The following is a 17526-nucleotide window of genomic DNA, read 5'->3' as shown; positions in this document are numbered from 1 at the left end:
GTGGCTGTGATGTAGTTGAGGTGTAATCAAGGTGTCATGGAGGTGTAGTTGAGGTGTAGTTGTGGTGTAGTTGAGGTGTAATCAAGGTGTCATGGAGGTGTAGTTGAGGTGTAATCAAGGTGTCATGGAGGTGTAGTTGAGGTGTAGTTGTGGTGTAATCAAGGTGTCATGGAGGTGTAGTTGAGGTGTAATCAAGGTGTCATGGAGGTGTAGTTGAGGTGTAATCAAGGTGTCATGGAGGTGTAGTTGAGGTGTAGTTGAGGTGTAATCAAGGTGTCATGGAGGTGTAGTTGAGGTGTAGTTGTGGTGTGGAGGTCCTCACATGACGAGCTGGGCGTTGTCGTGACGGAGGCGGGGCAGCAGCTCCCGGGTCCTCCAGGACAGGAAGTTGTTGAGGGTGTCAGTCGGACTCTTCTCCACGCGGATCTTGTCCCGGTCGCTCCAGATCTCCAGGCCGGTCAGCGCCACGCGGACGTTCAGCGGCCGGTAGAACTGGAACACACCGGAACGTCAGGAACACGGGAACCTCCGCGTCACAGGAAGCTGGGGGGGAGGGGGGGGGGGGGGGGGGGGCGGAGCCTCACCCAGTCCACCTGATTGGCCACATCCAGCATGCGGTAGATGATGGTCTTATTGTTCTTCTGGTAGTTCAGGAACTGAGGACAGAAGCCGGACGAACTCCCATCAAAATTCACCAAAACATTTTAATCAACTTTACGAAAACATGAACTTAAATATCGGCTTCAGATTATTATAATTTAATTGGTTGTTTGTATTTAACTAAAAGCCACAGAAAAAAAAGAAGAATCAACGTAATTCGGTTCAAACAACTCCAGTCACACACACACACACACACACACACACACACACACACACACACACACACACACACACACACACACACACACACACACACACACACACCTCCTGATGATCCACCACCAGCACCAGCTCGATGTATTTGGTCTCAGACAGAATGTCTCTCCTCGTCTGCACAACAACACAACAAGAATCAACGGTTACTCTCAGGAAAGTACTTTTCCAGTTACACACCAGGGAAAAGTTACAAGGTCGGTGACCGTTCATAGTTACTTCCTGTGGAGTTACTTTACTGGCAACCGCAAATAAAAAATCAAAGCTGTTTGCCACATTACTTCAGTTTCCACGACCGACAAGCTTTGATGTTTATAAAAAAAAAAGAAGAAAAAGTTCAAAGGATGCTAATGCTAAAGCTAACTCGGCCAGTCAGACAGGAACTTGGCAACAGAAAGTAACTGTAACTGTAACTAATTACACCTGATAGCACGTTAGTCACGGCGCCGTGCTGCCGAGGTGAACGAATCAAACTCACCCGGTGTGTGACTCTGTGGCTCGTGGGGGCGGGGCTGTGCGACACCCCGCAGCCCGCCGCGCCGTCGCCCCCCAGGGGGCTGGTGGAGAACAGCAGGTGCATCCCCTCCTCTTCGTCTCCTCCTCCTCCTCCTCCTCCTCCTCCGCTGCCTCCTCCTCCACTCTCTCCACCTCCTCCCTCCTCCTCCGCCTGCGGGGGCGGGTGCTGGGGGTCCTGAGGCTGCAGCTCGAAGCTCAGGGTGGAGTTCAGAGCAACCACGCCCCTGCAGGAGGAAAACAGTTTAGATCACCATGACAACCGGACTGTGGCGCATCTGGGCGAGAGCAGCCGCGGAGAAAGTAACTAGATTACTCTTTAAGAAATGGGATGGAAAATCTTTCTTACAGCTAATCTCTACTGAAGATGCGGTAATAAAAAGTAGTAACTAGTAACTAGTAACTAATGTGTGTGTCACTTCCTGTTCTGAATGAACGTGTTGTTCATTCCCGAGAGCTCGACCTTTGACCTGGAGCGGCTCGCTTCACGTGAGCCGAGAAATAAACCCGCTAATCCGGCCGGCGCTATGTGTGTGTGTGTGTGTGTGTGTGTGTGTGTGTGTGTGTGTGTGTGTGTGTGTGTGTGTGTGTGTGTGTGTCTCACCGCAGGCCGGAGCAGGTACTCAGAGCCACCCTGGACTGAGGGAACCCTCGCACGTTGCCGTGGTAATAGCAGTGAGTCTGCAGGTCACACACAGACAACAGTTAGCGGCGGTGGCGGCGGGACGGACGGCGCCCGAAGGCGTCGCGATGCGTTCAGGGACTCACCACGGTGTCGGCCGTCACGGACACCCCGGTGCCGTTGGGCAGGTAGTAGAAGACGTTGGGCGGTTTGGGCAGCAGGTCGCTGGAGGGACGACACGGGGTTTAACCAGGTGGGGGGGGGGGGGGGGGGGGGGGGGGGGGGTAATCAGAGTACTTTACTCGAGTAAAAGTACTTTGTCGGTGTTCAATTTGTACAGTCTGGGTGTTGCTATTAAAAGGGACTCACTGGTTCTTCTCCAGGTCCAGCAGGAAGAGCCGCCCCCCCACCTCCAGCCCGCCTTGCAGCCGGTCCGGGTGTCCGTCCTGAGAACAGAGAACGTCCAGGAAGGTTGGGAGTTTGAAGACCTCCTGCCAGAAAACGAGCAGCTCAAACAGGAAGTCGGTCTTCACGTTAATTTGGAATAAAAAAAAAAGAAAAATATACATAAACGACAAAACTATGGTAGAAACAGGAAACTGACCACATGGTGGTGCCCCCACAGTCCAGAAACCAACTTCAGTCCAGTTTGATCCAGTGCAGAAACCAATTTCACTCCAGTTTGAAATAGTTCAGAAACCGACTTCACTCCAGTTTGAGCCAGTTCAGAAACCAACTTCAGTCTAGTTTGAACCAGTCCAGAAACCAACTTCAAACCACGTTAGAACTAGTTCATAAACCAGTTTGAAACCACTTTAGAACCAGTTTAGAAACCAACTTCAAACCACTTTAGAGCCAGTTCATAAACCACTTTAGAGCCAGTTCATAAACCAGTTTGAAACCACTTTTGAACCAGTTTAGGAACCAACTTCAAACCACTTTAGAGCCAGTTCATAAACCAGCTTCAAACCACTTTAGAGCCAGTTCAGAAACCACTTTGAAACCACTTTAAAACCAGTTTAGAAACCAACTTCAAACCACTTCAGAACCAGCTCCGAAACCAGAGCCATGGCGATACAAATCAATAAAATTAAATTTCTTCAAAATAAAATAGCTTTAAGATTAAAAAAAAAAAAAAAAAAGGGGGGAAATGTCAGCTTGTCCACATTGATTTACAGTCGGTCTTCACGTTAGTTTGGAATTAAAAAAAAAAAAAGTATATATATATATATACGACAAAACTATGGTAGAAACAGAAAATTGTCCACATGGTGGTGCCCCCGTCCCCCCTACCCCCCATCCCCCCACCAGCCCCCCTGGGGCCTAATGAATAATAAATAAAGTCAGAAACTTCTATTGAAACTCCCCGCCGTCACTTCCTGTTCTCTCTCTCTCCCTGTAGGAAGTGGGCGGGGCCGGGGGCCACGTGCCCCCCCCCAATCAGGGCGGCTTCCCGCGTGTGACTGGAGAGCGTCTCTCTACTTCCTGTCCGCCGCCGGCCCGACAGGAAGTGGGGCGGGCGACTGGCCGCCATGACGGCACGTTCCCTGCGGATGGAACACGTGTCACGCAGGACGTACCACCTTCAACCGGGAGAAACGGCTCCGGAAGGTTCCGCGGGGACCCCCGACACTCAGGAGGCTCCGGGCTCCAGCAACTTTCTTATTGAGGGGGGGCTCAGAATGTCAAGTGTCCAGCGGGGGTGGCAGCGGCGAGTCGGACTCACTGCTCCACCTGCTGGTACACGGCGGGATTACACCACGGAGCCGTGTGAGGCTAGCTGCTTAGCTTGATAGCTGCTTAGCTTGTTAGCTGTTGTCGACTGTCTTTTTGTTTTATCAGATTGTAACGTCAACATGTGTGCACACACACACACACACACATTGAAGTATGATGTCATCATCATCATTCTTTAATCAGGAACATTCTGGAAACAGCAGAAAATTCCCCTCTGAGGCGTGTTTGTTTTCCCCACCCTCACTGTGCTGCAGCAGGATGTGTGTGTGTGTGTGTGTGTGTGTGTGTGTGTGTGTGTGTGTGTGTGTGTGTGTGTGTGTTAGCTGAGTCACGTCAGGCTCACAGAGTCAAACTGGAGTCCTGCAGACCAGGAGCCTGGCGGGAGGCGGTCCACGCCGGTCCGAGAGGCGACAGGAAGTTTCAAATTAAGAGACAAACTTTCTCCGATCAGCCAGGAGGAAGAACACGTGAGGTTCTAACCAGGGCTTCTGAACCTGGGGTTTTCTTTTGCATGCCTTTTTCACCGGTTGCTAAGCAACGACATTTCGTTGCCAGTTCCTCACTGTGCGATGACAATAAAGAAAGTCTAAATCTAAGTCTAGGACTGGATCTGAGCTGAAGACGGAGGGTTTTGATAGATAAACTAGATCATTTGTGGTAGATAATCGCAAAACGTGATGTCAGAAGTGGGATTCGAACCCACGCCTCCAGGGGAGACTGCGACCTGAACGCAGCGCCTTAGACCGCTCGGCCATCCTGACAGTAGGAGTGCACTGGTTCAGGTTCAGACCCCTTCCTACTGTAGTTGGGATTCTGATCCAGATTCAGGACCGGTCTCAGACCTGGTTCAGGTTTGGTTTCTCAGGTATTTCAGTGTGAATTCAAAGGCGTTTCCCTGGTTGTTGAGCTGGTTTGAGTCACAAAGCGTCACTGGTTTGTCCACTGGTTCTTCTCAGGCGTGAATGACGTTCTAGACACAGTAGTTCTGGGGTTCTGACGGGTTCTGGGTTCTCCTGTTCAGACCTCCTCTTCTCCCCCCACATGGCAGACTTTCATTCAGACTTTCTCCTCCGGAGCGTTTCCTCCCGGCCGGGTGGAGTCGAGCTGCTCAGGAGGGCGGAGGCTTCCAGGAAATGACCTCAGAGGCGCTGTCAGCTGCACAGGAAGTGGCGGTCCAGTAACACCTCCTCCTCCTCCTCCTCCACCCCTCAGATCCAACGGTTCCTCAGGAAGCTCCTGGTGAACGTTCAGCACTCCAGCTTCCTTCCTCTCAAACAGCCGCCGCCGCCACCTCCTCCTCCTCCTCCTCCACCTCCTCCTCCCTTTTCGCAGTAACATCAAGAATCAACCCATCCAACCTCCTCCACCTGTTTCTGCTCGGCAAATCTCTCGCCAACAGGTCTCAGGTATATTTAACTCACCTTGCAACACGCTGCCCTCGGTCACGTAACCATAGCAACATAGTGGAACTTTTTTTTTTTTTTTTTTTTAAGTGTATCAAATGAGGATAGGAAGTGTCTGCGTGTAGTTCCGGTCCTCACCTGCAGCGCTTCAGACAGGCTCCGCCTCCTCCCGTCCACCAGGATGAAAGGCGTCGTCCTGCCCAGCAGGGGGCGCCGCCTGCCGTCCACACCTGAGGACACAGACGTCAACTCAGCAGGACAGAACTGGTTCAGAGAAAGTGTGGAGCGTAAAATCTCTATTTAAAAGAAAAAAACTACAGTTACGCTTGTTAAGACATTAAATAAAAGTTGACTATTTCCCAACTTTTTTTGTATTGGATTTGTAAAACCTGGATTCTAAAAGCCCCTCGTGTTTGTTTTCTTTGTTAGAAGTTGCTTAAATTAAGAAAAGATAAATATAAATCAACGATAGCGCGTGTATACTTGGTCGCCTTGTGAGCTGTTAACGCTCCAGGTGTTACAGACAGATCCGTAACCGTCACATTTGGTGTCCAGGTTCGGTTGGAGTCCCTGAATCTGACGGGTTACGGGTTCCTCTGTAACACCTGGGGGCCCCGGTCCCCTTACCTGTCCCCGAGGCGGCGGCGGTCAGTGTGTCGGTCCGGTGCGGAGCCGGGAGTTCTTCCCCCTGCGGTGCGTTCAGGGACCTGCAGGCCGTGAAGGCAGCACGGCCGCTGAGCAGCAGCAGCGGCAGCAGCAGCATCAGCGGCGGCGGGACTCGGAGTCTCGCGCTCATCCTCCCTGCGTCACCGGCAACAGGTCGCCGTTCTGCGCGCGTCCCCGTCCCCGGTTACCTCGCCGTGACCGAGCGCCGGGAGACGCTCCGCCGGAACTCCATGACGCTTCTTCCCACAGACACGCCGCGGGTCGGGGGGGAAGTGTCCGGGAGTTCCGCCGCAGTCCCCGGGTCCGACTCAGACTCCGACTCCGACTCCGGACCGTTATGTTGCGCAGCTCCTGCGACGGGAAACTCCGGGCGGCGGCGGCGGCGGAAGGAGTGAGAGTCCCGGAGTGAGTGCGGAGGACGGGGGAGCGGCGGAAGGACTGAGTCCGGGAGTGAGTGCGGAGGACCGGGGGAGCGGCGGGCGGTTCGCTCCGCGCAGAGAGGCCTCGAACGCGGCTCATTAACGGAGGACCCCGGGACCACCCGTGTTTATACCGGAGCTCCCGCAGACGTCATCGAACCGAGTGAAGCTCGGGGAACACGCGAGCGGGACACCGGAAGTTTCTTCAAAATAACATAATAATAATAAAAAAAAACAACAACTTTGACGTTTGATCGAACTGAATTGTCAAATTCAGTAAAAATAAATGTAAAATGTATAAAAAAAAAAAAGAAAAGTCAAATATATTTTGTCAATTTATTTAATTAAGTCCTAATCTCCAGAATGATTTAATAATTATGATAATAGTTGATAATAATGTCACCAACTAAACTAGCTAACTGAATTAAAGGCTAGCATTAGCGACTAATGCTAATGTGCCTCGTCACAGTGAGTTTCTGTGATTCCAAATGTGAAAGTGGAACATCAGAGATCAGAAATCTCCCAGGGCTTCTTTCACCCTTTTCATTAATTATATTATTATAAAGCGATGATGTTTTACTTTGAAAATCCTGACCGGATGCAGTTTCTCCAAAACACACAACTGGTTTGCATGACTTCAAAAGACATTTTTATTGACTTTCATTCATTTTATGTTTACACACACACACACACACACACACACACACACACACACACACACACACACACACACACACACACACACACACACACACACACACACACACACACACACACGCTGAAGTGTGATGTCATCTTCAGCTCCTACAATCAGAAACAGAGAACCTGTTTACACAACACAAGTCACAGAGAGAAAACAGAACAAAGACAAAAATAAAAACACAGAATAATTGTCAGATGGTGAAGCAGCAAGCAATGTTGTTGTTTGGCCGTGTTGTTGTTATCATCGTGTCGTGCTGTTGTGTTAGTGTCACTGTTGTTGTGTTGTTGTCACTGTGTTTTTGTTATTGCTATGCCACGTGGTTGTCACTGTGTCATGTTGTTGTTTTTGTGTTGTTACTGTGTTGTGTTGTTTTTGTTGTTGTCACTGTGTCTTGTTGTTGTTTTTGTGTGGTTGTCATTGTGTTGTGTTGTTTTTGTGTGATTGTTACTGTGTCGTGTTGTTGTTTTTGTGTTGTTACTGTGTCGTGTTGCTGTTTTTGCGTGGTTGTCACTGTGTTGTGTTGTTGTTTTGTGTTGTCACTGTGTTGTGTTGTTGTTTTTGTGTTGTTGTCACTGTGTCTTGTTGTTTTCGTGTGGATGTCACTGTGTCGTTTTGTTGTTTTTGTGTGGTTGTCACTGTGTCGTGTTGTTGTTTTGTGTGGTTGTCACTGTGTTGTGTTGTTTTTGTGTTGTCACTGTGTCGTGTTGTTGTTTTTATGTTATTACTGTGTTGTGTTATTGTCACTGGGTTGTTGTCATTGTGTTGTGTCATTGCTGTGCCGTGTTTATGTTGTAGCAGTGTTGTGTAGTTATGTTCTTGTGTTGTTGTTTTGTTGTGGTCTTGTAGCAGTGTTGTAGTTGTGTTGTTGTTTTGTGTTGTGGTTGTGTTGCGGTCTCATTGTAGGTCTAGTTATTTTCTTGTGGTTGTTCCATCATGTTGTTGCTGTTGTTGTTGTGTCTGGTTGTGTTGTTGCTGTGTCCTATTGTTGCTGTGTCATGTTGTATTGTCATGTTGTTGTTATTGTGGTGTTATTGTCATGCTGTTGTTGCTTTATCATGTTGTTGTTGTTGCTGTGTCCTATCATTGTTGCTGTGTCGTGTTGTATTGTCATGTTGTTGTTTTGTCATGTTGTTGTTATTGTGTAATGCTGTTGTTGTTGCTTTATCATGTTTTTATTGTTGCTTTATCATGTTGTTGTTGTTGCTGTGTCATGTTGTTGTTGTTGTTGTTGTGTTCTAGCGAAGTGGAAGAATGAAAAGGAAGAAGGTCAGTGTTTCCAGCCGGTAATCACATCATGTGACGCCGCACTCGTTTCTGCACAGTTTGCACACCCTCAACTGCCCCGCTGCAGATTAGCTACGGTCACCATGGTTACTGCCAGCCTGACGCTCTGAAGTCCAGTCCAGAAACCAACAGCACTCCAGTTTGATCCAGTTCAGAAACTAACTTCACTCCAGTTTGAACCAGTTCAGAAACCAACAGCACTCCAGTTTGAACCAGTTCAGAAACCAACTTCACTCCAGTTTGAACCAGTTCAGAAACTAACTTCACTCCAGTTTGAACCAGTTCAGAAACCAACTTCACTCCAGTTTGTTCCAGTCACGAAACTAACTTCAAAGCACTTTACAGCCAGTTCATAAACCAGTTTGAAACCGACTTCAAACCACTTCAGAGCCAGTTCATAAACCAGTTTGAAACAACCTTAGAAACCTGCTCCCCACCACTTTAGAAACCAGCTTCAAACCACTCTAGAACCAGTTTGAAACAGTTTGAAACCACTTCAGAACCAGTTAAGAAACCAACTTCAAACCACTTTAGAAACAGTTTACAAACCAACTTCAAACCACTTTAGAAACCAACTTCAAACCACTTTAGAGCCAGTTCAGAAACCAGTTTGAAACCACTTTAGAAACCAGCTCCAAACCACTTTAGAACCAGTTCAGAAACCAGAGCCACGGAGACACAAACCAATAAAATTACATTTCTTCAAGATAAAATAGCTTTAAGATAAAAAAAGATGCCGTTTTAAATCTTAAAATGGAGGAAATGTCAGCTTGTCCACATTGATTTACACTGTATTTTCCTCAGAGGCTTTTATTCACTATATTCATGCAGGGTTGGTTACAAATGTCTGAGAAAAACACAGAGGAGGAGGAACGATGACACAATAAACTACTTTACTTAAACAACATGTATTTACATTTACGTGTGAAGCTTCATGGAGCCACTAATAATAATAATAATTTATAATAGAGATGTGCTGATCATTATTCCATGTTTTCATCCTCTCAGCTTCTTTCACTCATTCACCACCCCTCCACCCTCCACCTCTCCACCCTCCACCCCTCCACCCTCTGCTGCTCCGCTATAAGGCTCTTACATTAATCTGTTCCCAGATCAGATTTACTGCCGCTCACAGGGTTTCAACTGTGTGTGTGTGTGTGTGGACTGGTGTTAATTACAGTTGTGAGGGCCATAATCGGTTTACACACACACACACACACACACACACACACACACACACACACACACACACACACACACACACACACACACACACACACACACACACACACACACACACACACACACACACACACACACACACACACACACACATTCTCTTGGTGCTCCTCATCAGCAAAAATTAATGAATGGTTTATTTTTACATCTTTACAGGTCAGATTCGGGTTCAAGTTAACTGTGTGTGCGTGTGTGTGTGTGTGTGTGTGTGTGTGAGGACCATTGTGTTTCCCATTGCAGGTGTGTTTTAAGTGACAAAACCAGGGATTAGGTCAAAGGTCACACCTAGGCTGCCAGGAGGGTCATGGTTAGGCACACAAATGTGTGTGTGTGTGTGTGTGTGTTAATGCGATTAAGTGTGTGCTTCCTCATTACTTCAGCAAAGCAAATGACATCACTGCGTGTGTGTGTGTGTGTGTGTGTGTGGGGGGGGGGTTTCTGCACTGCCTTCTCTTCTTGCTCAACATCTGACGACGTTAGATAAACGCAGGATTTTCAAAAACACACTCTCGTGTGTTGAAATGAAGCGTTGGCAGATGTCGCTCTCTGCTGGTTCACTGTGTGTACTACACCCAACCAGACGCCCTCCGAGGACCCCGGCGTGACCTTTGACCTCTCACCCACGTCGTCGCCGTGCAGGTCGAAGCTGGACGGTGTATTTCAAGGCGGAGCCGGTGGTCCTCAGGAGGCGGGGCCATCGTGGAGACTCCGCCCACTTATCTGAGGAGCCAATCAGAAGGCCGGAGCGAGGGGGACGTTGAGGTGCTGTATATTGTGTTATATTATTAGTAGTACATCATATTATACATATATAGGCTGTATATTACGTTAATCCCGGACTATGCTACGCTAGTCTTGGATTATTTCCCGCTATTACACGATCATGGTATAATCTCACACTGAGCTGTCGTGTTGGCGGGACTCGAGCGGGCGTCAAACTGAAAAAAACTTCGAGAAGTTTGAGAGGAAGCGTCGTCGTCGTCCGGTCAGACGTCCATATTTCCCAGCTGCCCTGAATGCAACACGAACGCAGAGTCTCTGAATGGGACACAGAAACAAAAAATGAGTTTCCATCGTCGTCGCCCCGTTTGGACGACGGCCAGAGTCTGAGAGGAAACCTGATCCCGCCGGTCGGCAGGTCGGACCCCCGAGGGGGAGGGGGGGGGGTCTCCTACCTGTAAGCCCCGCCCCTTCCTGCGGCGAGGAAGCCCAAGTGCTCTGGGTGAGAGGTCGCTGAGAGCAGAGGAATCTGAGGAATCCGCAGAATGACTGGAAGCAGGAGGCAAGTCTGAACCGGTCCGGTAGACCTCCACCACGCTGGAGTCATAGAGACCTGGACCCCCCCCCAGCCAGTAGACCTCCACCACGCTGGAGTCATAGAGACCTGGACCCCCCCCCCAGCCAGTAGACCTCCACCACGCTGGAGTCAGAGACCTGGAACCCCCCCCCCAGCCAGTAGACCTCCACCACGCTGGAGTCATAGAGACCTGGGCCCCCCCAGCCAGTAGACCTCCACCACGCTGGAGTCATAGAGACCTGGACCCCCCCCCAGCCAGTAGACCTCCACCACGCTGGAGTCATAGAGACCTGGACCCCCCCCCCAGCCAGTAGACCTCCACCACGCTGGAGTCATAGAGACCTGGAACCCCCCCCCAGCCAGTAGACCTCCACCACGCTGGAGTCATAGAGACCTGGAACCCCCCCCCAGCCAGTACACCTCCACCGCACTGGAGTCATAGAGACCTGGAACCCCCCCAGTCAGTAGACCTCCACCACGCTGGAGTCATAGAGACCTGGAACCCCCCCCAGCCAGTAGACCTCCACCGCGCTGGAGTCATAGAGACCTGGAACCCCCCCCAGTCAGTAGACCTCCACCGCACTGGAGTCATAGAGACCTGGAACCCCCCCAGCCAGTAGACCTCCACCGCGCTGGAGTCATAGAGCCCTGGAACCCCCCCAGTCAGTAGACCTCCACCGCGCTGGAGTCATAGAGACCTGGAACCCCCCCCAGCCAGTAGACCTCCACCGCGCTGGAGTCATAGAGACCTGTACCCCCCCCAGTCAGTAGACCTCCACCGCACTGGAGTCATAGAGACCTGGAACCCCCCCCAGCCAGTAGACCTCCACCGCGCTGGAGTCATAGAGACCTGTACCCCCCCCCAGTCAGTAGACCTCCACCGCACTGGAGTCATAGAGACCTGGAACCCCCCCCAGCCAGTAGACCTCCACCACGCTGGAGTCATAGAGACCTGGACCCCCCCCAGTCAGTAGACCTCCACCACGCTGGAGTCATAGAGCCCTGGAACCCCCCCAGCCAGTAGACCTCCACCACGCTGGAGTCATAGAGACCTGGACCCCCCCCCCCCAGCCAGTAGACCTCCACCGCGCTGGAGTCATAGAGACCTGGAACCCCCCCCAGTCAGTAGACCTCCACCGCACTGGAGTCATAGAGACCTGGAACCCCCCCAGCCAGTAGACCTCCACCACGCTGGAGTCATAGAGCCCTGGAACCCCCCCAGCCAGTAGACCTCCACCACACTGGAGTCAGGGGGACCTGGAACCCCCCAGGTCTGAAGCCCAGGTACCGGGTGGGACTGAAGACTCAGTATTTGTGTGTATGTTTGTGTATTCGTGTGTATGTTTGTGTATTTGTGTGTGTTTGTGCAAGTGTGTGTATGTTTGTGTATTTGTGTGTGTGTGTATGCATGTGTGTATTCATGTGTGTGTGTGTGTATGTACGTGTATTTGCGTATGTGTGTGTGTATGTGTGCCAATGTGTATTTGTGTATTTGTGTGTGTGTGTATATATATGTGCCAGTGTGTATTTGTGTGTGTGTGTGTGTGTGTGTATTGCTGTATTTGCATGTGTGTGTATGTATGTGTGCCAACGTGTATTTGTGTGAGTGTGTATTTGTGTGTGTGTGTGTTTGTATATTTGCATGTGTGTATGCATGTGTGCCAGTGTGTATTTGTGTGTGTATGTTTGTGTATTTGTGTGTGTGTGTGTGCATGTTTTGTGAATGTGTGTCTTTGTGTATTTGCGTGTGTTTGTATGTATGTGTGCCAAAGTGTATTTGTGTGCGTGTACATTTAGGTACGTCTCTGCGTGAGTGTATACGAGTGTGTAACTTTGTGTCATGTGATTGTTGTGTGTGTATAGTTGAGTGTACATTTCTGTGTGTGTATGTGTGTGTGATTAGTTGCATGTTGCTGTGTGTGTGTGTAAATATATGTGTCCTGATATGTGTGTGTGTGTGTGTGTGTGTGTGTGTGTGTGTGTGTGTGTGTGTGTGTGTGTGTGTGTGTGTGTGTGTGAGGGAGCGGCCCTGCAGCTCGTTGACTCAGCTGGACTCGCAGCGATAAACAACAGAAAGTAACTGAAGCTTTGTTTTTCTCGTCTCGCAGCTTTTAGCCTCGTTTGACGTTTAAAATATAAAAAAACCTAAACTACAAAGAGACTTAAACTACAAAGAGACTTAAACTACAAAGATAATTAAACTATAGAGACTGAAGCTACAAAAACAAACTACAAAGAGAATTAAACTACAAAGAGACTTAAACTACAAAGATAATTAAACTACAGAGAGTGAAGCTACAAAAACAAACAGACTTAAACTACAAAGAGACTTAAACTACAAAAATTATTAAACTATAGAGTGAAGCTACAAAAACAAACAGACTTAAACTACAAAGAGACTTAAACTACAAAGAGACTTAAACTACAAAGATAATTAAACTATAGAGTGAAGCTACAAAAACAAACTACGAACAGAATTAAACTGCAAAGAGACAAACTATAAAAAAAACTTAAACTAGAAAGATAATTAAACTATAGAGAGTGAAGCTACAAAAACAAACTACAAAGAGAATTAAGCTACAAAGAGACTTAAACTACAAAGATATTTAAACTATAGAGTGAAGCTACAAAAACAAACTATGAACAGAATTAAACTACAAAGAGACTTAAACTACAAAGAGACTTAAACTACAAAGATAATTAAACTACGAAGAGACTTAAACTACAAAGATAATTAAACTATAGAGTGAAGCTACAAAAACAAACTACGAACAGAATTAACCTGCAAAGAGACAAACTAAAACTACAAAGATAATTAAACTATAGAGACTGAACACAAATTGCAAAGAAACTTAAACTACAAAGAGACTTAAGCTATGAGGAGTTAGACAACAAAGATAATTAAACTACAGTGAGACCTAAACCACAAAAAACTTTTAGTAACAAAAGACAATGAAACTACCGGGAAACTACGAGCACAGAGACGTAAAACTCCACGCAGAGAAAAGAAAGACACTCAAAACATTTAAAACTACAAAACCACATAAAAATGTGACATAAAAACTGATAAGACGTGAAAATTGGGTGGAGTTTGAGTTGTTGGGCGACAAAGAGCTGATTCTGACTGCAGCTGCGCGCGTGTGTGTGTGTGTGTGTGCGCGCGCGTGTGTGTGTGTGAAGCAGTGAATCCTCCCTCACTCTCCTCTCGGACAGTTTGCGTGTCGCTGCGGTTTTGCGGGTTTTTCCTCCAGTTTTTGCGGGTCGATCGTCTCCACATGGACACCAAGGTGAGAGCCGCGGGGCTGTGGTCCTGGGGGGGTCCTAGGGGGGTTATAAGGGGGGGTCCTAGGGGGGGTCCTAGCAGGTCCGGACGGACCGGATTGTCCGCACGTCGTGTTTCCTCCGCTCCGGTGTTTCGGTTCATCTGGTTTCCCTGTTAACTGGTGACCGACGCTGTTTCGCAGCAGCTGTTGAAAAGCGCAGAGAAAAGCTGGCGAGCCGCGTTTCGCTGCGTTCGAGGTGAAGTTTGAAATGTTTGCGACTTTTTATTTGAACACCAGTTGTTTATAGCTACGGCTGCGGACTCCGAAATTAATTGGCCACCAGTTAACAAGGAAGCCAGATTTTCCGAAACACCGGACTGATTCATGAAGCGCAAACTTAAAATCTTTAATACTGATGTTTCCCCCCCCCCCCCCCCCTGAGAATTTACTTTTAATTAATACGGAAGATTAGAGCCACTGCGGGGGAAAAACCCTGAGTTCTGACTTTTCTTCTCAGAATTCTGACTTTTCTTCTCAGAATTCTGACTTTTCTTCTCAGAATTCTGACTTTTCTTCTCAGAATTCTGACTTTCCTTCTCAGAATTCTGACTTTTCTTCTCAGAATTCTGACTTTTCTTCTCAGAATTCTGACTTTTCTTCTCAGAATTCTGAGTTTAAAAGTCAGAATTCTGAGAAAAAATGTCAGAATTCTGAGAAAAACGTCAGAATTCTGAGAAAAAAAGTCAGAACTCAGGGTTTTTTTCCCTTTTCAAAATCTGAGCAGTGAAAGAAACGTGACGTCGGAGGAAAACTCCCTCAACTCGCAATCAAACAGACACACAGAGGTTTTTATTGGAGGACGTCCAGCGTGTCGTTTGTTTTATACTTTTATTTTCCCCAGTCCTACTTTGAAACGTCAAATATTACCAGACCACAGTTACTTTACTGCAGCGGCGACAGGAAACGCAGCAAAGTTCTCCTCAGGCCTGCGTCTGATTGGACGAGGTCGTCTTCTGACTTAAGAAAATAAAGTTCACCTGAAATGTAATAAAAAAAAAAAAAACTAAGCAGAGAGAAACAAGACATACGACGGTAGATAGTTCAAGAGAAATACACCTTTATTTTTGCATTTTAAAGTTGATTAAAGACGTTTGAGTGTCACTTTGTTTGACCCGAGGCGTCCCTCAGGGCTCCGCCCCTCTGGTCTCCGCCCCTCTAGGCTCCGTCGTCCCTCAGGTCTCCGTCCCTCAGGTCTCCGCCCCTCTAGGCTCCGTCGTCCCTCAGGTCTCCGTCCATCAGGGCTCCGCCCCTCTAGGCCCCGTCCCTCAGGGCACCGCCCCTCTAGGCCCCGTCCCTCCGGGCTCCGCCCCTCTAGGCCCCGTCCCTCAGGGCTCCGCCCCTCTAGGCCCCGTCCCTCCGGGCTCCGTCGTCCCTCAGGTCTCAGTCGTCCCTCTGGTCTCCGCCCCTCTTGTTTTCACAAGTGTGTGCTTTCAGTACTCGGAGCTGGAGCTGGCGCTCAACACGCTCGTCACCGAGTTCCACAAGGCGGCGGACGACGGGCCCGCCATGGACGCCGCCCAGTTCCAGACCATGGTCTCCAGGCAACTGCCCGCCGTCTCCAAGGTAACCGTGACATCACAGCTCGCCGGGCCAATCGCCACGACAAGCTGGAGCCTTTGACTTTAACTTTGACTTTTACGCGTTTATGTGAGTGAACTGAGAAACATGTGAGGGACGAAATGTCGGCGTTTGAAAGTGGGCGGGGTTTAAAGTGGGCGAGAGGTTCAGGGTCCGAGGACCGACGGGACTCGAGCGGCAGGCGACGAGGAAACGGATCCAGATGTGCAGAAACAGATGTGAGAGGATGAAATCATGTCGAAATCATGCAGCCGGAGGACTTTAGAATCCTGAGGGAGTGTTTCAGTGTGTGTGTGTGTGTGTGTGTGTGTGTGTGTGTGCGTGTGTGTGTGTGTTTCATTGTGTGTGCGTGTGTGTGTGTGTTTCACTGTGTGTGTGTGTGTGTGTGTGTGTGTGTGTGTGTGTGTGCGCGCGTGTTTCACTGTGTGCGCGCGTGTTTCACTGTGTGCGCGCGTGTTTCACTGTGTGTGTGTTTCACTGTGTCTGTGTGTGTGTGTGTGTGTGTGTGTGTGTGTGTTTCACTGTGTGTGTGTGTTTGTGTTTCACTGTGTGTGTGTGTGTGTCTGTGTTTCACTGTGTGTGTGTGTGTGTGTGTGTGTGGGTGCGTGTGTGTTTGTGTGTTTCACTATGTGTGTGTGTGTGTGTGGGTGCGTGTGTGTTTGTGTGTTTCACTATGTGTGTGTGTGTGTGTGTGTGGGTGCGTGTGTGTTTGTGTGTTTCACTATGTGTGTGTGTGTGTGTGGGTGCGTGTGTGTTTGTGTGTTTCACTATGTGTGTGTGTGTGTGCAGACGGTGGAGGCGGAGGACGGCCTTGTGGAGCTCCTGCAGCAGATCGGGGTTCAGGCCGATCAGAACGTTTCCTTCGATCACTTCTGGACGCTGATCAACGACCAGGCCGTGCAGCTCTTCGGCGCCACCTACAGGGAGAAGAACGCCAAGTGCAGCTGCCTGCTGCAATGAGTGTGTGTGTGTGTGTGTTTCATGCAAATAAATCAGTTTTTCTACATTAAACTGGGAGCGTATTCTTTGCGAGAAGCTAAAACATTTTCTTTAATTTTAGTCTTGAATTCTTTTTTTTTTTTATTCAAAAACAAACTAAAAAAAGTCACTCAAACAATGAACATTTACTTTTTTCATCAGTTTGAATCTAAAATAAAATAAAGACCCGATAAAGACCATGAATCCTTATTTGGTCAGTTGTTTATGTCGCGCGACATTAATCCAACAGCAGAAAGTATAGACGGTTTGATCAACCCGGTGCTGCCACCTGCTGGTTGACTGGGGATTAACACGCCACTTTCTGCACAACCGGACTTTCTCATATAAATCTTTTTTTTTTTTTTTTTACATTTTTCATGAGTCGCAAAAAGCAGAAAAAATCATTGTAATATTTAAAATATTCTCATATAAATATAATTTTTTCCCCATTTTTCATTAGTCACAAAAAGCAGAAAAAATCATTGCAATACTTAAAATATTCTCATATAAATTGTATTTTTTCCCCCCATTTTTTAATGAAAAAAATCAGAAAAAGCAGCGAAATTCATTGCGACGCTTAAGATTAAAATCATCAAGTTTGACCACAAATCAATCAGAAACACAATAAAGAGTGTAAAATGCTCACAACTACACCCTCAAAACGTTAAATAGTTATATGGTGTTTTGTTATTTACACACCGAGAGCATCTGAAATAAAATAAAATAAAAACTTTTAAGCATTTTAGATTTTGATCCTGATCATTTTACCCATTATCAAAAAAAAGTCATATTCTAAAAGTATTAAAAATGGGATTTTAATTACTGATATGCTGCATTTAATTATAATAGCAAATATGTTTATATATTATTGTGTAATACATTTTAAAAAAT

General features: G+C 47.8%; 2 protein-coding genes across 4 annotated transcripts in view; one reads left to right on the top strand and one right to left on the bottom strand.

Moving 5' to 3' along the window:
* Positions 1-6373, bottom strand: part of adam15 (ADAM metallopeptidase domain 15) — a 14325-nt gene extending 7952 nt beyond the window's left edge. For all 3 annotated transcript variants that reach the window (XM_080500216.1, XM_080500217.1, XM_080500218.1), the window contains exons 1-9: positions 5776-6373; positions 5287-5378; positions 2378-2454; positions 2155-2233; positions 1991-2067; positions 1352-1613; positions 925-990; positions 585-656; positions 323-492 (exon numbers count right to left, since the gene is read on the bottom strand). In XM_080500216.1, coding sequence (XP_080356342.1) covers positions 323-492; positions 585-656; positions 925-990; positions 1352-1613; positions 1991-2067; positions 2155-2233; positions 2378-2454; positions 5287-5378; positions 5776-5944 — 1064 coding nt within the window. In that variant the 5' untranslated portion in view covers positions 5945-6373. The remainder of the gene's footprint in view (positions 1-322; positions 493-584; positions 657-924; positions 991-1351; positions 1614-1990; positions 2068-2154; positions 2234-2377; positions 2455-5286; positions 5379-5775) is intronic.
* Positions 6374-13926: 7553 nt separating this feature from the next.
* On the top strand, positions 13927-16662 carry s100v1 (S100 calcium binding protein V1). Its single transcript, XM_080500794.1, has 3 exons — positions 13927-14043; positions 15514-15642; positions 16447-16662. The coding sequence occupies exons 1-3, from the start codon at positions 14032-14034 to the stop codon at positions 16615-16617; spliced, it is 312 nt and encodes a 103-aa protein (XP_080356920.1). The 5' UTR covers positions 13927-14031; the 3' UTR covers positions 16618-16662.
* Positions 16663-17526: the final 864 nt, after the last annotated feature.

Source organism: Blennius ocellaris (genome assembly GCF_963422515.1).
Source record: "Blennius ocellaris genome assembly, chromosome: 8".
Classification (NCBI taxonomy): Eukaryota; Metazoa; Chordata; class Actinopteri; order Blenniiformes; family Blenniidae; genus Blennius; species Blennius ocellaris.
Note: the sequence above shows the minus strand (reverse complement) of the source record. Positions and strands in the feature narration are given on the sequence as shown.